Source organism: Urtica dioica, chromosome 9 (assembly GCF_054948205.1).
Source record: "Urtica dioica subsp. dioica isolate 48M chromosome 9, U.dioica_male_clone48M_v1_H2, whole genome shotgun sequence".
Classification (NCBI taxonomy): domain Eukaryota; kingdom Viridiplantae; phylum Streptophyta; class Magnoliopsida; order Rosales; family Urticaceae; genus Urtica; species Urtica dioica.
The window spans coordinates 14,725,989-14,750,425 of record NC_142764.1 but is presented as its reverse complement, the minus strand read 5'-3'; the positions used below and the strand labels follow the sequence as shown (position 1 = coordinate 14,750,425).

Below are 24,437 nucleotides of genomic sequence, written 5' to 3'. Positions count from 1 at the left end.
GATAAGAGAAAGAAGAAGAGAAAGCTTTTAGAAGAAAGTGCTCATGCTGCTCCCATCCCTGTGAAGAAGAAGAAGAAGAAAGAAAAGGTGGGCATGATTAAGAAGCGTGTAAAGAAGTTTGTTGAGACTCCTATGTCTCCTATTGACGATGGCCATGAGGTTGAGGAAGAAGAACCAGTGATTTCTCTTGGTTTGGGAAACAAGAGATCTGTGGGAGGGCAGAAGCTCCCAAAGAATGTCCCTGCTGCTCCTTTGGACAATATCTCATTCCATAAGGAAGACGGTGTCCTCAAATGGAGGTATGTGTATCATCGAGCCATCTTTCCTGAAAAGGAATTGTCTGCTGAGGCTCTCAAGATAGATGCCGTCATTGAGCTCCTGCACGATGCTGAGATGCTCAGGACTGTCTCAAGCATTGGGGTATACTATCCGGCTCTGGTAAAGGAATTCATCGTTAATCTCTCCTCGTCCTTCGATGCTCCAGACGATGCAGAATTCATAAAGGTCTTCGTCAGAGGACATTGTTTTTAGATCTCCCCTAGTGTCATCAACGAGTACCTTGGTCGAGGGAAGATCATTACCGCCGATCGGGTTCCTTCTCTGGACATTATTGCTCAAGAAATTACTGGTGACGAAACCAAGGTCTGGCCTTCCAAGGGGACTTTGCCATCTGCTGATCTCACTGCCAAATACTTCATTCTCTATCGCATCGGCATCGCCAATTGGACTCCCTCCTCACATGGGTCGAGTATCAAGGCGGATCTGGCTCGCCTAATCTACCAGATAGGTACCCGTTCCTTCTTTGATTTTGGTGATTTTGTCCTAGATCACTTGGCGAAGCATGCCAAGTCGTTTGCAGTGAAGCTCCCCATAGGTTTCCCTTCCCTCATCACTGGTATCATGCTCAAGCAAAACAAGAACATTTTGCGAAGTACAAATGTGGTGGAAAAAAGACCTGGTGTCCTCAACTTCAGTCACAAATTGTTTGAGGGGAAACATGCTCGAGACCTTGTCAGACCTTCTATCGCAACATCTGACATCTCAGGGAGCAAACTTCATTTGGGGACAATGACAGAAGAAGTTCGGAGGAATGTGCTGAAAGAACTTCTTGAGGAGATTGAGACTCTTAAAAAGACTATTGAGACTCTCTCCAACAGGAAGTCCAAGTGTGAAGCCCTTGTCCGAGATCTCACTGCTCCTAGTACTGCTACCGACTCTCAGCCTGGCCAAGCTAATGTTTATGATGTTTCTGATGCTATTGAAGACTCTGAGGATCCTGAGGAGTCTGAAGACGATGAAGGAGGTAATGGCAGTGCCCGGGATGATGTTGGTGATGATGGTGATTCGGCTTAAATCTCTCTCTCTCTCCTTTTATTCAAGATCTGGTCTGTATTATTCAACTTTTTTTTCAGACTTCTTTATGTTTGGCTTGTGCTACAGTTCATTGTGTGTTTCAGACTGAGTTGTTTTGGTGTGTAAAACATCTTTCTCATACTCTTGATGGTTTATGTACTGCTATTTGCTTGAGTTCTCATCTTTTCAGCCTGCTTTTGCTCCTCCCTCTGTTTTGGTCGATCCTTGCATTTGGTATTCTTTTGAGGAAATCAGGGGGAGAGGCGTCATGAGGTCATTTATTTTGACTTTCCTCTCCTGGTCATGACGCTTGTATGAGAACTGCTACTGGAAGTGCTTGCCTAAAAAATAGCCAAAGGGGGAGATTGTTGTTTCGTTTTTTGTTGGCTTTTTTTTAATGCAATTTGTTTGGAAAGATGTCGGTCGTCATGTCTCTACTTCTTCTGAGACATCTTTCCTCCTGTGTACAGACTTTATTTCAAGCAAGTTTCCAGTTTTGACAGATTGCCTCGCTGGTGACTTCATTGTGAGATATTGCCTCGCTGGTGACTTTATTATGAGATATTCGTATGAGGCTGGGTAAGAAAACCCTAGATACACTTCCAGGCCTGTTCAGCTGCTATAAAAGCCATGCGCTCCCCCTTAGCAGTCTCGACGCTTTTGATAAAACACTTAGAGCTCTTAGACGTACAAGACCGGCGGACTGGGAGGCTTTGTGTTTTGTTGATCGCGGTGTATTCTCTCAAACACTATTTCACAAAGATTGAGTGTCTGTTAGAGTTGGGTTTTGTGTTCTCGTGATTGAAGGTTCACGAACGGCTGAAGACTGAAAGTCATCCGAGCACATGCGGTTGTTCGAAGGGTGGAATTGAGACGGAGCTCAAATTCAGGGGGAGTCTCTGACTAGGTATTCACTGGTGGTGATAGTCTCTAGGTTTTATTGATTTGTCGATTGTAATCATATATAAACCTTGTGTGTACTATTGACTACAAGATAGTGAAATCCTTTCCACTGGCAGAGTGCCCCCAGATGTAGGTGTGTTTCACCGAACTGGGTAATCATATGGTGTGTATTTTGTTTATTGCACTGTTTGTTGTTTATCCATAATCTGTGTTCAAGCAAGTTGTCGGACACATTGTGTGCGACATCTTGTTTTTGTAACTAATTAAAATTTATGTCCTTGCTTTAAAAATGATAGACTCTTATACCTTTCTCGAATTTTTTTCTCTTAATAATATCTCACGTTTACATATAATTTTATGCTAAAAATTGGTATTCATTTGAAAACAAACCTAAAATGTGTATAGATTTATAGTCTTAAAAAATGAGGCCATTGTTGAAATCCCTGAAATATATGCCATTTAGTTGAATACACCTAATTTTTCTATTTTTAACTATTGGGTTTGGGATGAATAACATAATCTCATACATAACTTGGTTGATTAAATTTTAATTTTGAGTGTTTGATGATATCATCTGTAGGAGCTTTTATGGGCACTTTTGACTTGAGTGTTTGATGATACCATCTGTAGCCACACGAAGATGCTATATTTTTGTTGTTGTTGTTGGGCCTCTTAGAATCCAACTGGAATGTCATCAAATAAATTTCTAAAATTTATCAGTCAATGAACAGGTTTTCTCACCCTAAATTACGAAAAGCGACCAAAGTAAAAATAGTAACAGTAACAACTCATAGGCGATATTTAGTAAATTTACATTTTTAGTACCTCCGACCCAAACAGAAAAGAAAAAGAAGAGATGAAATTCATTTCCAACTACTCCAGCTCACACGCTTTGCCATCAATTTTGTATCCCCTTTTCATTAATTAGCAAACGCACAAATACACACACTCTCTTTCTCTCTCCCCCTTTCGCTTTCTTCACCGAAAACCCGCTTATATTCTTTTTTATTTTCCCTCTATTAACAATTTCTTTTCTTTTGTTTTTTCATTCCGACACAAGAGAAGACTGCAGATCCTATAAAAACCCAGAATTCGCAGTCCTCTTTCTGTAAATAGTAAAATTAAAGAGAGGAATAAAAGGCGGCGATGCCTCTACTGTGGAAGAAAGCGAAGACGACGCGAATGTCGCGAATGGTGGCCGATCTACAGTCCCCGAAACGCGGAGGCTCGCTCGTCGTCGAGACGGGTTTTCCGACCTCACTCATCGACCTCTTCGTCAAGAACCGCGATCGCCTCAGAAAGCCCTCCATCAAGAAGAGGAAAAACAAGAACAAAAACGACAGCGTCGTCGTCGACGACGACGAGGATTCCACAAACGACACTAACCGCGTCGTCGACCGAGCCCCGGCGGTGGTACCGGATGAGGTCGAGATCCCCTCTGGCGTCGTCCTCGACGCGACCATGCCGGAGAAAACAGCGCGCGTCGGAGTTGAGATTCTCGCGGCGATGGTCGGGGTTCTCGTGGTGGCGTTTCTGGCCCTGAGCACGAAGAAGCTCGCCGTCGTTGTCACGTTGTCGGCTTTCGCGCTCCTTCTCGTCGAATTGGTGATTGGCCGACGACGGAAGAGCGGAGGAGATCACGAGTCGGAGTCCGACGAGGATGAGGAGTTCATCGCGGCGCGCTTGCCGGCGATTCGATTCGGCGACGAGGGAGTACTCTCATCTTCGAAGACGAGAAACGAGGGCCAAGATCAGGTGCCGGGTCTCATCCTGGAGAAGAGCAAGAGCAAGAGCAAGAGGGCCAAGATCAGGAGAAAGATTATCAAGAACTTCGTGCCCAAGAAGCTTCGGACCGCCAACAAGAAAAGAAAGAAAGCCAATATGGAGGCCAGCGCAGTGGAAGAGGAATCCCCGGAGCTGCTCGGAGAAGAGGCAGACGAGTCCGTCGAAATGTCCGTCGAAGACGACGACGACGGAGAGGAAGACGAAGAACAAGACCAAGATCAGGAGTTTTGGACTCTTCTGACGATTCTCGGCGTGGTTCTTCTGGGGCTGTGTTGGGGTCGGGTTTTCTCGTTGGTGTTGACAATCGCGTGGTGTGTTGGGATTAAACTAATTGGTTTTATTCGGAGGGTGTGGGAGGCTTTTAGGAAAGTCTCGAGTGAGTAGGACCACATTTTACATAGGAGTGATCAAAATCTTTGTCTAAGCAAGGTCTCAAAACTCGTGTATTTATTATAGGAAAGAAAGAAGACTTGCCAGTTTAGAGATGTACGACCACGTCAAGTTGTAAATTTCGTTTATTCATATATACAAACTTGAAAGTACATACAGTTCGTCATCGCTTTGTAGCTTTTTTTTTTTTTGGGTTTCTTTTTCATTTGTTGTTTTTTCTGACCAAAACGATTTGTTCCACTGACCGACGACTATTGTTTGTTGTTACGTTGGTTTATCTAATCTAGATAGCCATTTTTACTTATAGAGAATCATAAAGGAAAATGGGAGTTTTGAGATTCTGAGATTATTTGTTATTATGAATGATGAATTTACAAATATTTATAGAATTATATAAAAAGAGTTGAATTAAATCACAATACTTTCAACTAACTACATCTAGAAAATCAGAATAATAATTATACACAACTTTTGATATTATAGTCACAATGACGGCAGTGGTTCCAAGGAAGACGAGCTCAAGAGGAGTTGAGCTGGAAAGACGAGCTGAACTTGAACACTATCCATAAAGCTTGATGGTAAATATTGAGAAGATCAAGCTTGTTACACAACTCAGGGAAACTAGCTAGATAGAGAGACTTAGTAAGAATGTCTGCTACCTGATGTCGGATCGGAATGTACTTCATTTCAATAATCTTTGACTTTATCTTCTCAATGATGAAGTGGCGATTGGTCTCGGTATGCTTAGTCCAGTCATGATTAATTAGATTCTTTGCAATGCTTATGGTAGCTTGGTTGTCACACATGAACTTAATAAGACCTTCAAGCTTGATCTTGAGGTTGTCCAGTATCTTCTTAAGCCACAATCCTTCGCACCACTTTGTTTGCTAATGACATGAGTTCGGCTCCTGCACTGCTTCGAGCAACCACAATTTGTTTCTTGCTTCGCCAGGTGACGAGATTACCCCACACCTAGGTACACATGCCAAATGTAGATTTTCGATCTAATACAGACCCTGCCCAGCTGCGTCTGTGAAGACTTCAATTTATCGGCTACTTCTTTTCTTGAACAATAAACCGGTATATGGGGCAGATTTGAAGTATTGAAAATTTTTCATGACGGCTTCCATATGGACTTTTGATGGGTTACTCATGAATTTGCTGACCACGCTCACTGAGAATCCGATATCAGGTCTGGTATGAGTGATAAAAATAAGTTTTCCTGCGAGCTGCTGGAATCTTTCTTTGTCGGTGGCGACTTCGCTGCTGTGAGCTGCGAGCTTTATGTTTGGATCCATATGAATGCCAGCTGGCTCGCAATAGAGCATGCTTGTTTCGTTGAGAAGGTCAAGAGTTATTTCCGCTGAGATCTAGAGATGCCTTTCTCAGACCTGGCGACCTCCATGCCGAGAAAATATCGCAAGTTTTCAAGATCCTTGACTTCAAACACAAATGGCATGATCTGCTTCAATCTCGCTATTTTCTCGAGATCGTCTCCAGTTATGACTATGTCATCAACATATACACATAGAATGGAATGTTTTCCTTAGACTGAGACTTTTGAGAATAATGAATGATCTACTTGGCTTTGCGAGTAGCTGTATTGCCGAGGAGGTGAGTAAACTTACCAAACCAAGCACATGGTGATTGCTTCAGTCCGTATAAGGACTTCTTGAGTTTGCAGACTTTGGTGGTATTCTGATCGCTTTCGAAGTCCGGTGGAATTTGCATGTAGATTTCTTCTTACAGTTCTTCATTCAAGAAGGCATTCTTCACATCGAGCTGGAGCGATGGCCAATCTAAGTTGGCAGCCAAGAGAGAATGACTACAATGGTGTTGAGTTTTGCTGCTGGTGCGAATGTTACTTGATAATCAATGCAATTAGCCTGAGCGTACCCTTTAGCGATGAGACAAGCTTTAAACCTTCCCATTGTGCCATCCAGATTATGTTTGATGGTGAAAACCCATCTACATCTGATAGTTCTCTTTTCGAGTGGCCGCTCGGTGATCTCCGAGGTATCGGTCTATTCGAGAGCTTGGATTTCTGAATGAGTTGCAACTCGCCAAGCTGGAATTCGAAGACCTTCTTTGATAGAGTTGGGCACGACTTACTAGTTTATTATCATCATATAGGCTTGATAGTTCGCTGAGAGATTTCCATAGTACGCATAATCTTCAATCCTGTATGGGCCACATGAGCGAGTATGTTTCCTCAAGACAATAGGTAAGTCTGAAGGAGAAGCGCACTATAACCTCGTTCACTATTTTTTGGTGTCTTGGATGGGAGAGCCTTCATGGATTCAAGTTTGAGCCTAACTCTGGGTGAGGTTTGGACTATAAGGGACATCCAAGCTAGAGTTTGAATGTTCCGAGCTCAGAAAGAGATCAAACGGGTTTGGAAGGCTGGACACAGGAGCAGTGTTTGGGATAACTGGGTGGGAGCTCATAGCCGAGATCGAGCTGAAATCTGGATCAATGATAAGCCAATTCGGCGAGTCATTATTGCTCTCCCCTGAAGACCAAAATTGGGAGAGTAAGGACTTAGCTCATGGAAGGTAACATCCATGGATATTATGAATTTTTTGGTTGCGGGTTCATAGCACTTAAATCCCTTTTGAGTAGCTGAGTAACCGAGGAAGATACACTTTTAGAGGGAATGTGGAAAGGAGTTGTGTTTGAGAGCATTTGTTAAGGATGACATGAGCTAGAATTCTGAAGTTAAGAACTCAAGATAACATTTTATTTATGAGGTAGGTGGTTGTGAGAACTACCTTTCCCCATAAGTGGGATGGAACATTTGAGGAAAACATGATTAGCTCGAGCACCTCGAGAAGATTTCGATTTTTCCGCTCAGCTACCCCATTTTGTTGAGGAGTATGAACATACCAATTGGAATAAACTATGCCTTGGGTTTTGAAAAAGAAACCGAGCTCCGAGTTGAAATAATCTCGAGCATTATCAATTTAAATATTTGGTGAATAAATTTGATTACCAGTTATATGGTCCGAGACCCCTAAGTCGACAATCCATGCTGAAGGATTTTCCGAGCTTACATGGAGAGCACGAGGAGAGTTACCTAGATGACAAAGTGTTCTTGGGCTTTCTCCTCTGAGCTGAGCTTGTTGGATGAGTTTCTAGAATATTGGGAGCTCATTGCAGACGGGGTAAACGTCATCGGTTTTCAATCTTTTTCTATAATAAGACACAGTATTTGCGCAAACATCGATCATCTAGTATTACATGACAAACCGCTTCAACTTCACCTTCGCCTCGAAGTGCTTCTTCTTTAGAATTTTGTTTTCAGTAAGATGTAACTTCCTCAAAAGCTACAACAGCTCGGTGAACGACTTGTTCATCCAGTGGTTCCTGACTTTGATGTGCATCAATGAAACCAAGAGCGACAATGACAAAGAGTCCTTGCAACCGTTCAGAGATGGTGGTAGTGTGGCTGAAATTCTAAAAAAATGAATTATTAGGGCTTACCGGAGCTGAGGCGAGGCAAGGCTTGGGCTGAAATAGAGAAAAATAGAGTGAGGGACAGACACATGGTCAGAGATGGTGGCTTACCGGAAGGGAGGATGGATGGTGGTTGGAAGGTCAAAACTTTGGTGAATCTGTGGTGGAGCAGAAGGTCAAAGAAGGTGGTTACCGTCGGAGAAGGTGGAAACCTTCAAATGAGAGATAGATAGATAGAGAGAGAGGGAGAGAGAGAGAGAGAGAGAGAGAGAGAGGGGAGGAAATGAAAGAGAGAATGGAAGAAAATGGGAGACTCGGCGGAGGTCGAAGATGGTGGCGGTGGCCGGAATTCGAGAGCAGAACCGAAAAAGAAAACTTAGGGATTTGGGTTTTGTTTTTTTATTTTTGGTTATGGTTCGAGGAAGAAGAAGACGCGTGCTTTTATACAGACTAACAAAATTAGAAGCGAAAGTCGCTTCTACATTTTTAAGTCAGTCAAAATGGCGTCGTTTTGTTAAGAAATTAAAATTTTGGCAGAGAAAACGAAGAGGCAAAATTTTTGGTAGCGTAGAAGTGACACGTCGCTACTAATGTCACTTCTAAATGGCGAAAAAAATTTGAAAGCAACGAAAGTCGCTTCTAATCTTAAATTGACTTGTCAAAGAGAGAATGCTTGGATTTTCGTTGATTGGGTTGGAAGCGACAAGTCGCTTATAATTGAAAAAAATCGCTTCTAATTAGATCATTTGACGTCTATTTCACCAAGGACTGCCTCTTTAGCATACAACCCCTGGAATTTGTAGCTTGCTGTGATGACATCATTGTGTATATTGTTGAGTCAACCCCTAGGAGGGAATATATATATATATATATATATATATATATATATATATAGAGAGAGAGAGAGAGAGAGAGAGAGAGAACATAATATCTTTAAACCCATAGGTCATGATGCAAGATTGGTGTCTAAGGCGGAATCTTGTCTAAGGGGCATCAAGCATGAGGTTATTCCATTTGGTGCTAAAAATTAAGTGATAAATTAGTAGTCCTAGTTAATAAATCATCATAACAAGTTATTTAAGTTTTATTTTTATTTTTTGAAGGAAGTATTATCTTAGTTGTCACTTGCAAACTAATGTGCGAGAGGTGCACACAACTAGCTAGCAACTTGGTCACGAGTTATTTAAGTTTTGAAGGCATTTTTTCTAGTTTGTAGGTGATAAAGTTCAGTCCGAAAACTATTTTTTTTTTAATGAATTAAAATTGAAATATTGATATTTCAACACTATTTAACCAAAATCAGCAATAAAGCAAATGGATTATATCACAAGTATATGACATTCCCAATAATTTTGGTCGTGTGTGTGGCTGATTTTGGAATTTGAGTTGCTGAATCCTCACGGCGTTCACTTTTGTTCTCATCAAATCATTTGAAGATATTTTTGTTTTTTTCATTTGAATAATCTAGGAATTCATTTGAAGATTTATTGACACCTTGTCAATAAATCTTCAAAGATTATGAGAATTTAGCTGAAGATTTATCAGCATTTTAGAAAATAAATTTTATGATGTCAATAAATCTTCAACAAACCCAGAACTTTCAAAGGAATTCTCAGATCTTTGAAAATTTATTTACATCCATATCAATAAATTTTCAAACGAATTTCCATATTATTTAAATGAAAAAAAAATCTTCAAACAGTTCTATGAGAACGAAAGTGAATGCCGTGAGCATTCAACAACTCAAAAACAAAACAATGAGCCACGCACGAGAGAGAGAGAGAGAGAGAGAGAGAGAGAGAGAGAGAGAGAGAGAGAGAGAGAGAGAGGAATGGTTAAAAACGTAAATACACAAAATGAGTAGTCATACTTTTGGATTAAAATAGATTTCTTTAATTTTGGTTCGAAATTATTGGGAATGTCATACTTGTGGTATAATCCCTAAAGCAATTTTTTAACGAATTTATTAGTAAATGAGTTGTGAAAAGATCGATCACGAATTATCCAATTTTGTAAATGATCAAGATTTCGTTACAAATCGATCACGAAACTATTGGATTTCATTATTGATTTGTCACAAAGCTGATAGGCTTTATGTCACAAAATTGCTAGATTTTTGTGATTGGTCAGTCATGAAATCTAGCAATTAATTTTGTGACTAGTTTCTATAAGGATATACTAATCTTTTCACAACTTATTTATGAATAAATCCATAAAAATTTACTTTATGGTTGATTTTGGTAAAATGGTGTTAAAATGGTATTTCTGTAAATTTCTCTTAAAATTACTACAAATTTATAATAAGAAGGTGATTAGCGCACCAACCTCGTAGATGATTTTCCTTCCATATTTCTCGTAATTCTTACCAATATGGATAAGTACGTGAATATACATATAAAATATCAACCACTGCCTCAATGAAACACAAAGGTATAACTAGGCCAGCTTAAACCATGATAGTATTACTGGGAAAAATATTTGGAAAACAACAATTTGATGATTGAGTTGGTGACAAAAATTCGCTCACCAACTTCACTCACCTCCACCCAAATTTCTGCCCCATGATCTCTAACATTATTAACAGCATATTCTTTTTCAAATATAACCCCCCCAAGCCCAATACGTGGTTATGTTTTACAATATAATAAACATTACATTCAACGGATTTCGAAGCAAAAAAGCATGCCAAATGGACACGTTTAAGGCGAAGAAAGATCTCTGCTAAAGACTCGTTCTCTAGGCCATTATAGATTTTATTATTATTATTATTCTTCTTCTTCTAAATTTCGAATTTTGGGTGCTCACATTTCAAAATATCTTCTGTACGTCTCATGGAAGCTTCTGATGGAACCGAACTAGCGTTAGACGAATCGTATCGATCATTGCCTGCTCTCTACTTCTGGTTTTGGTCGATTTGGTTCATTTCGGCTTTTTCTTGGACACTCAACACCTACAAGAAACGACATTCCCAGGTCTCTCAAACTCTTTTATTTACTCTTTTTTATAGTGAAATTTCATATTATTCTGAGAATATAAAACTGATTCAGTTCCGTTATTCTGAGAATATAAGACGCTAATTCCTTCAACCTTTTCTGTTTTTTTTGTAGAGCAGACAAATAATTTACAATGGACACTTGCACTGGTACCGTTAATCAAGCTATTGCAACTCACACTTTCCTTCATCTTCTGGTAATCGAACTCTTCTATGTTGACATTATATGTGTTCATACTAAATACTATTCGCGTGCTATTATTTAAATTTGAAATACCCGATGAGTTAGGGATTACAGAAACGGACTAAAACTAATCACTCAAAAAAACTTTATCATAATTTTTCACTTCAATAATGCCAGTTATAAAAGAAGCAAAATGAGAAACCGTGAATATTCTAAACCGAAATCCAATTGAGGCGTAAATCTAAAATAGAAAAAGAAAATTGAACAAAGTCAAGATAGTATACAAATATGTTAAAATTTCCCGTTTCATGGTTTCTGTTATGAAGTATTTGAATTTTTTCTTTTCCTTTTTGTCTGAGAATTCGATTATTGGTGCCCAAAAAAAAAAATTCACTATAAAACCAATACTTTTGCGCTAAGTTAACCTGATGAGGTCAGGCACGAAGGGAGGTGCAAGTGAGGTGATGCAAGTTTTAATTGTTATTCTAAAAATTTATAAATTAGTCCTACTTGATTTATTTATTTTTTCGGTAATTTACATTCCTGGCTTCGTCCCTGATATGGTGGTGGTATTGATTTTTCAGGTATTCGTGCTATAACCTGGAGATATGCTCTTTGTGGATGTCGTTTGGGGTGTATGTGAGCGGAGTATTATTCCAAACGGCGTCGTTCACGTCGTTCTTGCTCATCTCCCACGGCTACTCGATCACGTGCGAGCGCTTGTCCGCGAGGGAACGCCGCACCCTCGCCAGCTTGGGCTGCGTGTTCTACCTGTCCCTCGTGGGATACAAGGCCTCCGTGCCCTACTTCTCTGTGCTCTTGCTCCTCAACTACGCCCTCACGTTCTACGTCATCTTCCACCACACCTCTCACAACCTTTCCGTTCTCAGGGAACAACTCGGTTTCGTCCAGGACGAGGACGTTCGCGCAATTCGCGACATTCTCTTTTCAAAATACAACATGTATAAGTGAGTACTCTTGGTTTTCGAGATATATTTTTTTGAAAAATCTCACGGACTAGGTCACTTGAGACGTTGGATTTGCAATCTAGACAATGTTTCAAGCATGTTTAAAATCTAGCCACATTTAGTGACGTGATCTCATTAATTAGATAGCATTTCACATGATTGTCACTAGCATTTTTATACGTTAATATTGGTTAATGGCTAATATACCAAGATAAACGAAAAACTGACTAGTTCATTAAAATCAAATTTGAAATTAGCTAGATAGAGCGCTTTTTTTTCTTTTTTCTTTTTTTTTGTTTGTAGATGACTATTTTGGAGTGGATATGCATTTCTTTCTTTTAAGAAATTACATCATTGATTAGCGAAATATTTAAATTTTGAATTTTTAATGATATTCCGAAGATTACGCTGAAATTCGTACATAAGCAAATTACTTATGTTAACAAAATCATTGACGGAACCAAAAATTTTATTGACACGACGTACTTGCACATTTTGTAAATTTAGATATTTTGATTATTTTAAGAATTCATTAGTTTCAATCGGTAGTATTCTTTGCCTCAATTTTTGTCTTAGAAATTGAAAAATAAAGACTAAAACAAAAATGTTACCAAACATTATTCCTTTATTTAATTATAGTTCAATCCAATAATGTCACTTTTATTTTGTGTAGGAAATTTCGAGGTGCGATGCAGATCGTTGCGATAGCCGAGGCTGCGGTACGTATTTTTTTTTAAAGCTCTGTAAAGTTTGCAATATGTACGTAAATGCTTGAAACTCTCATTCTCAGATCTACATCAACTTGGACGACTCATCGGAAAATTATGGGCTTCGTTTGTTGGTACGAGAATGGGCGCAATTATGCATTATCTTTTTCATCGGGTACTTGGCCGACCTTGACCCAGTACATATAACTAATCTTTAATTAGACTTCAAATTTGTTCGAAAATTAAACTCTTTATCTTTTTTCTAATGCAATTGTGCCTTGTAGGTGGACATTCAGATCACAAGACTTGACACCGAGATTTTCCGTGATGCCAACTCTGAAATCCAAAACACCGACTACTGTCCCTCCCATTTACAGCATAGTAACGAGTTCTACTCTCTTTTTTTTTAAATATATCTCCCAAATTATATTTCCGCCTAATTTCCAGGGATAGCGAAATACTGATGATGATACAATGTCTATCTTCAGAAAATGGATGCTTCAACTTTTGAAGATTTTAACAGTCACGAATGGCACATCGGCGTGGTAAGAATAGAGCTTTTGTAACTAACTTCTAAATTTGAGGCGATCAAAATCTAGTCCATTGAACGATCAATATTTTTTTCAATTTTGCAGGCAACTTCTAGTTGGAGTAAAACATCCAAAGAGCCGGTCATAGTGATAATACAGCAGCCACGTTCACATATGCCAAACGCAGTATAGAGTTGACCATCTTATATACTTTTTTTCATTGCAAAGCATTTTATGCTATGTACTTCATTTTTCACAACATGAGACTTATACTAGTTTCTAGGGTATACACACGCCACATGTAAATGATTGCTAGATTCACAGTCAATTTTGGTTTATAGTTACTGTTATGTAAAACATTATGTCTGTGAATCTTGGATAAATCAGCCAAGCTAAGACAAATTCACATCAAACAACGAGTAAAAACTTGCAAAGGAAACAGTCTCCCAAATTTTTTTTTTTTTCTTCTTAAAATAACTTTCTTTCTATTTGGTTGTATTTCACTCAATGATTTAAAAATGTCAGGTGACTATGGTTTTTAGCTGATTACCGCATCCTTGATTCGGACTTAGCTCAGACTCGACTCGGCATTGACATGTCGTTTTATTTTGAAAAACTGTTACAAAAATGAGAAAATAACATTTCATTTTACTGGGTTATGGTGACATAAATGACATGTCGTTTTCCCAGTTTGTGACAGCAACAAAAATGACATGTCGTTTTTTTGTTTTGACGGTAAATATGACATGTAGGGTTTTTTTTTTTTTTTTTTTTTTTTTTTTTTTTTTTGTGAGAAAAATTACTACTTTGTAAATGAATGGCATATAGTTGTGCGTTACATGCCATTGTCGACGTAGGAGTCACTAACCTGCTTATTAAAAACATTATACACAAGATGATGTAGATCATGTTAAGACTCCATTGGTGGGATCATTTAGCGTCATTTATGCATTTTGATTAGTAGTCTGTTGCGTTGTTGGTTAACTATATTGGCTGATTGAATATTTTTGTATTTTGGATAATGTTATCTTATTTTCAGATACAAGACTATTAGTATTTAGCATGGAAAATATAACGAAAATCATTGTATAATATGCAAGATAGTTACAAAAAAAAAAATTCATGCGAAGAGGATAATTTTTAAGGAAAATCAATACATTCACCGGCGAATAAGTCTCACAAAAAACTTAATGCCGATATGCATGATGGTCTTCGAAGACCGTAGAGCAAGTTCTCAAACTTCATTGCGGTTAGGTGTTGAATTGTTTTTAAAAAGCTACACAATTTTTAAGCTTTGTAAACACAGATGAGTGAGTATTGTTCTTCACCTTCGCCGCAACATAATTTTTTAAAATTTTGAAAAATATGTTCGTGGATAACTTGCACGACGGTATCCTTTAACCGGCGTGCAATTCACTTTACTCGAAGGACACATTTTAAATATTATGCAAGTCACATTTTACTATATATTAACGTTAGAAACACTTCTAAACATGTCATTTAAGGGGAAAAAAAAAGGAAAAAGGAAAAATGCTACATTTTGTCCTTTTCATAAAGTTAATCCTATATCTCATTTTCGTAAAGTTAAATCATATATTTGTGTCCAATTCCCTTTTCTTTGCTTTACTTTCTCTATGTCCGTTTTCTTTCTTTGGAAAGACGGGAGTGAGCGAATGATAATTTTTTTAAAAAACTCAATTATAATTCATTTTAGGGACTATTGAACCAAGCCAAAGAGGAGTGTTGCGGCTCTAGAATCCCTGATAAAAACGACCCGAAAAGGTCGAGAGAACAGTTAAGAGGAATGGCCTTAAAAGAGAGGCTATAGCCCAAAATAAAAAAATAAAATAAAATAAAGACATGGACATCGGTTAGAGAATGGAATGAAAATATTGAAAAAGCACACTAAAACTAGCCAGCACATGGCTCAAAGACCTTAGTCAGAAAACTAGTTGCCAACATGCTTTTCAAAGAAATACAAATAATAAATATACGTTTTACATTTATTTGGAAAAAGGGTATGAAATACCCGACTTTTGTAAAATAGCCATAGTTTCATCAGGTATAGCAAAATAGTCAATTGAGAGTATTACGACTTTTAATCCTGCCTCGATTAATTTTAATCCAGCCTTCATAAAACTTACATTCTGTTTTTATAATTCGTTGAGATTAAATTTAATCCAACCTAAATTAATTTTACTTTGGTTAATTTGCTCATAGTCCCTTTAAATTTTAATAAACTTTAATAAACGAATGGTTCTTTATATATGCGAATCTGTGATGTTATATGGGAGAGTCGTTCTGTCGAAAACACCTTCGTCTTCTTTGCCTTACTAGCGTTGCGTGTGCTGTCTTAAATGGACTTATCAGTCTGACGCGATGACGTGTTCTTTGTCAAAGGAACGAAATGTATAATTGACCAGTTATAAATATAATAACACTTAATATTATATTTCGTTTGAAACTTTGAAAAGTGATATAATATTCACTCGAAAGTTCCATAGAGAAACACTACCTTACATTTATACAACATATGCTTCATTCCAGCTGCCACGCGGAGCTTGCCCTTGGCACGTGCCTGTCGGTGATACTCCATTTTTCCTTCTTTTGCGGATAATAATCCATCGTTGCTTCTTTTTAATTCATTTCGTACATATACGTATCTGTTGAACCATTAATAACATATCTTATTTAATATAAATGTTTTTTTTTCTTTCGATTCAATATATATATATATAATTCAATATATATATATATATATATATATATATTATATATATTTTACTTTATCGATGCTTAACCAACTAAAGTAATCCTTCTTATTTGAACAAATATTAATTATATAAATATTATTTTATGCAATATAAAAAAATTACAAAAATTAGTAAAATAGCCAACTTAAACGTTTGACTTTACTAAATAGACAACGTTTAGTAAATCTTAGATAAATAGCCATAAATAATGACTTGATATAATATATGGAGGTGACTATTTATATAAGATTTATGTCTGTAAATACATGCAAATGACTATTTACCTAAGATTTATCAAACGTTGATTATTTAGCAATATCAAACGTTTAAATATGCTATTATCGAACAAATTATTGTTTATGGGAAGAAGCTAGGATGATTAATTTATATCCTTTTCATTTTGGCTATATATTTATTAGATATCATTATAAGAAACATATTTTAATGTGAATATAGGAAATACGTTAGTATAGGTATGCTAACATATTGAGAAATTTTTTTGATAAGTTAAAGATATTACATTTTAAAATAGTAAAAAAAAAACAAAAAAATTAGAAAAATAGCCAACTTAAACGTTTGATATTGCTAAATAGCCAATGTTTGGTAAATATTAGGTAAATAGCCATAAATGATGATGTGGCTTAATATGGCAATGATTATTTACTTAATATTTACGTTTGTAAATATATAAAATTGGCTATTTACTTAATATTTACCAAACCTTGGCTATTTAGCAATTCCTAACGTTTAAGTTGGCTATTTTGCTAAATTACTATTAGTATTTATTTAACATTCAAGACTATATTGATTTTAAGAACTTATTAAAGGAGACTCATAAACTTGTAGATTATAACTACGGTTTTTTTAATAAATAAAGCAATGAAAAAAGACTTTGAAATACATAAACATAAAAAGGTATCAAATAATACCTTTTTTTTTTATCAATTATAAATCATTTTATCAAATTTATAACCATCTAAGTCGTGTGAAACGTTGAAATTGTATTTTAGCTAACGTTTCATGATTTATAACATGGTACTAGAGCACATCTCTTAGGTGCTCATTAGCACGAGTGTGAGTGAGCTTATTCAAGGGCCCCGAGGAATTGGAATAACCAGATAATTCATATGATATATGGGGAAAAGACTTAGTGTGATATCACTTTGATTCAGATTCTCCAACATCTGAAAGATGACTCAACTGAGATGGTATATTAGGCATAGAGGCAGGGATTTATGGGTAAAGACGGTGGCAGAACCCTATAAGAGAGCTCCATTCGATCAGAAGGATGAGTTATGGACTCGAGTTTAGAAGGCAAAGATCCATGAAAGAGGAAAATTTCTTCAATGGAGACCTGGACAAATTGTTTTCCAGTAGTAGCCAATTAGTTGTGGATGGTTAACGCTCATTATGACAAAGATTATCAGCGATGTGGTGGTAGGGCTGAGACTATTGATCATTTATATTTTTAAAGCACAGTCGCTAAACCTCTTGGCCTGCAGAAGGTTTGGGAAGGCAACGAGACTGTGCGGAGAATGAAGATGGTGCTGACCTTCTCATTCCATCTTTATATTGTAATTCTTTAGTTCATTACAATGGAGGTAGTATTGGGATTTCGTAGAAAGTTTGGATTATTTTAGATGTGATTTTGAGTTGGCGCAATCAAATGATCTTTCAAGGGGTGACTACGCTTGATAGACGTCACATGGTGGCATTAAGGGCAAGGATTGGTGACCACTGCTCACTGCGGTACGAGAATAAGTCACATACGTCTTTTTCGATCCTAAAGAAGTTGAGCCGATTTAGCAAACCGGCTAAATGCACACTCAAACGTAATGTTGATACTGGTTTAAAAAACAGTGTTATTGCGATGGTTATCATCACCATAAATGTTTATGAAGAAGTGGTTTGGATGTGGCAGAGTCGCATCTCAACAGCATCAACATTGGAGGCTGAGTTGCAGGCATTGTATGTGGCTTTACTCGTGGTCAAATTTAGGAATGTGCAAGAGATTACTATTGAAGGAGACAACAAGAACATTCTTGACAACCTTGATCTTCAAAAGGATTGTCAAAATTGTTCTTAGACTCTTTGGTTTGATGTTGTTTTATTTCTTGCTATGCGGTTTCATGCTAATTCTTTTGGGTTCCCCATCTAAACATTATTGCTCATGAAATTTGTTGTACGAAGTCTTATAAATCGGGTTCTATGCGTTGGAAGAGTTTCTGGCGTATGTCAGGACAAATATCTTGGCTGATGTAACTTGTTAATGACAACATGATCCGCTCTTTAAAAAATCATTTTGTTTGTTGAATTAGGTATATTTTATTCATATTAGTTTTTTTTAATTTTTTTTAATTTTTTTTTTATTTCAGCTTTCATAGATGGATTTATGATCATATCATATTTCTTATTAAAGTTTGTAGTATTCAAATTTTTGTTATCGAGTAAAGTATCAAATTAACTACTATATTCATAAATTAACGACTAGAATTGAGTTTTTTTTTGTTTCTTATACCTTTTTTATAAAAAAAAAATATTAATAATATATTCTTAAGAAAGTTAGATTGATAAAGTTACTCAAGCAACATTGTCACTCTCCATTATAAAGCTCTCTCCTTTCGGCACGACTACTAATCCACCCAAATACGGGGATTCCCAAGCTTCGTTCATACCCTAATATGAGGTGGATTTTTTTTTAAATCTATATGCAGTCAGAGAAGTCAACGTCATAGTAGCCTACCACCTTCAATTCATCAGCCCGTTTGTACATGAACATATTGTGTTTGGTCAGGCAGAGTTCAACGCTCGGCCAAGCCCGATGACGTGTCTAAGTCAACCCTTGGAAGCTAAAGACGCGTGGCCTACCTATAGGTTCAAAAAATTAGCACAAACGTTGGGATTTGCTATATAGCCAAGTTTTTGTAAATATATAAGTAAATAGCCACTCGGATGACGTGGCTCAATTATATTTTTTTTCATTTATGAAATTTGTCTTTTTTGAGTTTTGAATTCTGAAATCATTTGAAATTTGAATTATTTAGCCAACCCGAAATTTCTAATTTGAATTTCCAGATTTTAAGTGTGAACATGAGTAACCGAAGTTAATTATTTTCTTATACGTAGGAACTGTTTTTACGTGGCTTTGTATTGTTATTTGTTTCCTTATATATTTGATATTATTTCTTATTTACTGTTTTGATTATTTCTTGGCTATTATATTTATCTTATTTTATATTCTTTGTTTTTCAGCGCTCATATATTATTCAAACGTCTGAGATATCACTGATCCACAAGATGTCTGGATTTTCGCACCGGTCTACATAAAATTACTATTGTATTTACGCTCGACAATTGCCTCGTACCTGAGCACTTGAAATCCACGTTAGACGATCGAGGGTTCGACTGAGGCCTTCTCCATGCGTCCGACCTCCTAACCTTAGGAAAAAAAGAGATACAATTTTATGTACAGTAAAAAGAACTAAAACTTTGAAGAATTGACGGCGGTTGTGTATAATTTACGTGTGTTTATAGTGTTTTAACTATTTTAATTTTTATGCATCAACGTTTGTTTTCATTCTCCAATTTTGATAAACTAAGGTTATTAAATGGCGTGTCAAATTTGTAGGTAGGTGCCTTCCCGATTTCTCACCCTTTTTTTCATCAGCAAACCATAAACAACAATCATAAGATCACATGTGATGTAATATTGACAATTTAAATCACTCGTTAGATTGGGACGGATTGTATGTAGTAAATCAAACTATAAAAGGACTAGTGTTTCAGAATAGCTTCTATTCTATAGCGTTGGCCAAGACTACGAATAATAATTACATCGTATAAGAAAAATAAAACAGTAGCACATTGATAAGCCAGAGTAAGACATTATAATTAGCCTATCCATTTTAATACAGAACCTATACGAGATATATGAATTTGTTTTTATGGAATATGAAAATTCTTTGAAGTAAACATCTTTATATATATATATATACTAGTTTATTTCATAATTAGTAAAAAATATATAGTAATAATGATACATTTTTGGGTAATTGAGATTTGAGTAACCAAAAACTTATCCAATCTACTTATTTTTTAATATGTATATACATAGGATATATATATATATATATATTTGTTTAAAGGTGTGAGCATCTTCACATCATACCATAACAATTAACAAGTAACGCGCATAAGATTAAAAAAAAAATAATAATAAAAAAACAAGTAACGCGCATATTTCAGCCCAAAAAAAAAAAATTAAACAAACGAAATAAGAATATAAATAACGTAGAAAACCCATACAGGCTATACAGCCACATGTGACCAATTAACAACTAAAACACAATCATTCATCTGCATTCCCACTGCAAAGAAACAAAATAAATAAAAAGCTAAATTATAAAGCACCAACGAAGAAAACCATAGAATAAAATCATAAATAACAATGAATGAGAACCAAAAATAAAAGAGGACGTTACTTAAAAATAAAAAAGGCAAGAAAAGTAGAAGAAGGTAAAGGAGGCCATATTAAAGACGACAAACTGGGTGTATGTGAGAGAGAGAGAAAAAGAGAGAGACGCTGTGTGTAGATTCTCTTTCCTCTTCTTCTTCTTCATCTTTCTAGAAACCCTTTGTCTCAGTCTCGGCAATAATCGGCGCAACAATGGCGAAAGAGAAAGAGAGAGAGCACCAAGGAGGAGAGCAGCAGAAGAAGAAGCTTCTGGTGAAAGTGGTGTGGAGGAGCTACGCGGCGGAGCTGAAGCTTCTGCTAATGGCGGTGCTCATCCTCTGCTCCATAGCCACGCTCCTCCAGTTCCTCCCTCCTCGCTTCTCCATTTCCACCTCCGATCTCCGCTCCTGCATCACCAGAATCTCCGCCGAGAACACCACCAGAATCTCGGCCGAGAACACCACCGCCTCCGCCGCCCCCGTGTCGGCCTCTCCTCCTCCGCCGGCGACGGAGAACGGCGTGATGAAGAGGAGCTTCCTCCCGTACGGCGCGGCGGCGTACAGCTTCGTGACGATGGGAGCGTACAGAGGCGGCGAGAGGACGTTCGCGGTGATCGGACTGGCCTCGAAGCCGCTCCACGTGTACGCCAGGCCGACCTACGAGTGCGTGTGGAAGAGCAAGAACGAATCCTCCTCCAACATCTCCACCGTCGGATACAAGATGTTGCCGGACTGGGGCTACGGCCGAGTCTACACCGTCGTCATCGTCAACTGCACATTCCCCGCCAACCTCACCGTCAACGCCGACAACTCCGGCGGCGAGCTTCTCCTCCTCGCCTCCACCTCCGGCGGCGGAGACAGAACCTCCAACGTCACCGAAACCATCCCCGCCCTCACCGAACCCCCCGGGAGCGTGGATTTCGCTCTCTTCACCTCCAAGCCCAAGTACGACTACTTTTACTGCGGATCGTCGCTGTTCGGGAATCTGAGCCCCCAGAGGGTCCGGGAATGGATGGCCTACCACGTCAGGCTGTTCGGTCCGCGCTCGCACTTCGTCTTCCACGACGCCGGTGGGGTCCACGAGGAGATCATGGAGGTTTTCAGGCCCTGGATCGAGCTCGGTTACGTGACTCTTCAGGACATCAGGGACCAAGAGAGGTTCGATGGGTATTACCACAACCAGTTCATGGTGGTCAACGATTGCCTCCACCGCCACAAGTTCGACGCCAAGTGGATGTTCTTCTTCGACGTCGACGAGTTCATCTACGTCCCGCCCAAGAGCACCATTAAATCCGTGCTCGATTCGCTCTCCGACTACTCTCAGTTCACCATTGAGCAGAGGCAGATGAGCGGCAAGCTCTGCTACTCCGACAACAACCCAGGAAGAACATACAGGTCAGTTTTCAATCTCTTTTCTTCAATTATTTGTTAATTAGGGAATTTTCTATTGAGTTGTCAACCTTTGATTCTTTAGTATACTAACTAGATTAGGTTCTGTGGCTCATATTGTTTTTGATCTTTTCTTGTGATTGCCAGTTGGGTCACACTCTGTTTGAAGAATAATACAATTCGTATTTTATTAGATGCATACGTATGCCTTGTTTCTTACTCTTAGTATGGAATTTGGGTTGGGAAATAACAATTTAAAAAAAAAAAAAAAAAACTAACTAACTTGTTTGATGCCTAATTCAATGTGCCGTGCCATTATTGATTAGTGTTCAGTGCTGTTTGTAATTTTGTGGCTCTTCGTCTTCGTTTTCAAAGCGTTGTTTTGTTGGGTAAATCAATGTAAATGAATTCCTGCATATATTTATTGTTGTTACGAATTTTTACGACTACAGCCTGTTATATTATATGCCCTCCTCCGTATTCTTCGCATGTTAAAAGTTAAAAACTATTACATTTTGATGTGAAAAACATTGGGAAGATATTATTATTAGCACATGCTTTTGGATTTAGGTTTGTGTTTGGTTTCACACTACCTAATTTATTGCCCGACAGACAGGTGTAAGTGTGGAGGGACATTACCCTTTTATTGCCGTGATTGATTGTTTGATTAATTATCTCCGGACCTTTATTAATTTGTGTTCATTTCATTATATGAGTTTGTTCGCGGTCGAGTGCCTTCAATCATTGGTGTTTCCTGTAACTGTTATTGATATTATGTGTAATTGGTTAAAAGTGAATAGGAAATTCCTATTAGGAATAGCACAATAACCCCAATTTATTAGACTAGCTTTTTACCTCAAAGTCATTGGTGGTTGAAGAATGAAATGATGAAAAATTATTGAGATGGCACAATAATGTGATATGCTTTTCAACAATTCATAATATTATCATTGCTAACCATGGCCGACACTGGTTATTGTAATAGATTAGGACTAATTAACGGGACGTTTTGTCTTAGCCAGCGTGATTTTATTGGACTATATGCATGAGTCTAAATTTCAGATATTTAAATCTTCCCCATAATAATACTAGTGTTTCCAAAATCCAACACATAAAAATGTTGCTGTCATGTTGCTTTCACTGATTTTTTTTTTTCTTTCTTTCTTTCTAACACTCCTTGTCGGTGCATCTGGGCATTATTTTTGGCCTAGTAACGCATTTATTAGTGGCTGATAATCAGTCATAGGAAACTTGAGCTTTCGCTGAATATTCGTGATATTAAATAATCAGTTGGTGTATTAAAGACGTGATTGCAATATATTTTGCAGGAAATGGGGGTTCGAGAAGCTTGTGTACAGGGACAACAGGAAAGGAATAAGGAGGGATCGGAAATACGCGGTGCAGCCTCGGAACCTATACGCGACCGGGGTCCACATGTCGCAGGACTTGGCGGGAAAGACGACCCACAACACGGAGGGTCGGATCATGTACTTCCATTACCACGGTACCATCGCGCAGCGCCGCGAGCCGTGTCGGAACCTCCTCAACCGCACCGAGCTCACCTTCGAAAAGAGCCCTTATGTCGTGGACGCGACCATGACCAGCGTCGGACCCGTCGTCAAGAAGTTCGAACTCAATATGATCGGAACGAGGTTACAGAAAACCCGCCAATGATAGCAACGGCCAATATCTCTCTCTCTTTTTTTTAGCATCTTGTTATATAAAATAAATATAAATATATATAAATTTGTTCTCTGTTTGTGATTAGAATGAGCATTTAGTAGCAGAGGATACTTTGGGGTCTCTGGGGGAAAGGGGAAGGTTTATTCTATTATTTTTACTTGTAATATATTTTTTTATTTATTTTTTTCTTCTTTTAATTTGGGAGTATAGATAAGAGGTGGAAATAATGAGCGGTTGCATTCTTTTCTTATTTTTTTTCTTTTCTTTTCTTTTTGAACTTTGTTATCATGGGTTTTACTGCTGAGAATGGTTCTTTAATTTTTTAGAATATATTAAAAGTGAAGATAAGTTGTATTGAATCTGTTGTCGGTGCGGGGGTACCCCCATTTCGCCCCCTAAAATATAATAATAATAATAAAATGAGACTATCTTATTAAGAGCGTTGCTAATCATCACGGGCCACGACCAGGGAACGATCCACACATATTTTGACACGTGGCACTGTGCTGCCACGTGTCAAAATATGTATGGATCGTTCCCTGTCGTGGCCCGTGTCACAAAGCTTTTCCGTTTTATCTGGTAGACTGTTACAATGAGAAAATGGTAAAAAATTCTTAGACAAGTCCTAGTTATACATACTACTGGCTAAAAAGTTTAAGCCAATGGTTCGAGGGCTATTTTTTTTTTTTTGAGGAAACGTGGTCGGTGCCACGGAACACCCGGTTCGAGGGTTATTAAAACATAAAGATGTATTAAGATTACTTAAGCTTATAGGAGGGAAGCCCGTTTAGCAAAATCAAGAATATCAGAGAGAAGCTAGTGATTATTACGAAATAATTTGCACGAAGTCCTGTATTCGGTGGTTATTATCGAAGTATACGAGGAATGTAAA

The 24,437-nt window shown here is 37.8% G+C and overlaps 3 protein-coding genes across 3 annotated transcripts; all 3 read left to right on the top strand.

Annotated features, from left to right (window-relative positions):
* Window positions 1–3,165: 3,165 nt before the first annotated feature.
* On the top strand, window positions 3,166–4,630 carry LOC149385186 (ethylene-responsive nuclear protein / ethylene-regulated nuclear protein (ERT2)). The gene has a single exon (XM_089625042.1). It carries the CDS (start codon window positions 3,403–3,405, stop codon window positions 4,423–4,425), a length of 1,023 nt encoding a protein of 340 aa, XP_089481168.1. The 5' UTR covers window positions 3,166–3,402; the 3' UTR covers window positions 4,426–4,630.
* A 6,002-nt stretch (window positions 4,631–10,632) lies between these two features.
* LOC149385185 (uncharacterized) lies at window positions 10,633–13,710 on the top strand. Its single transcript, XM_089627011.1, has 8 exons — window positions 10,633–10,859; window positions 11,000–11,076; window positions 11,648–12,031; window positions 12,705–12,750; window positions 12,822–12,913; window positions 13,023–13,119; window positions 13,227–13,283; window positions 13,374–13,710. The coding sequence occupies exons 1-8, from the start codon at window positions 10,719–10,721 to the stop codon at window positions 13,458–13,460; spliced, it is 981 nt and encodes a 326-aa protein (XP_089483137.1). The 5' UTR covers window positions 10,633–10,718; the 3' UTR covers window positions 13,461–13,710.
* Window positions 13,711–20,450: 6,740 nt separating this feature from the next.
* Window positions 20,451–23,875, top strand: LOC149385184 (galactan beta-1,4-galactosyltransferase GALS3-like). The gene is made up of 2 exons (XM_089625464.1): window positions 20,451–21,868; window positions 23,191–23,875. Exons 1-2 carry the CDS (start codon window positions 20,688–20,690, stop codon window positions 23,534–23,536), a joined length of 1,527 nt encoding a protein of 508 aa, XP_089481590.1. The 5' UTR covers window positions 20,451–20,687; the 3' UTR covers window positions 23,537–23,875.
* Window positions 23,876–24,437: the final 562 nt, after the last annotated feature.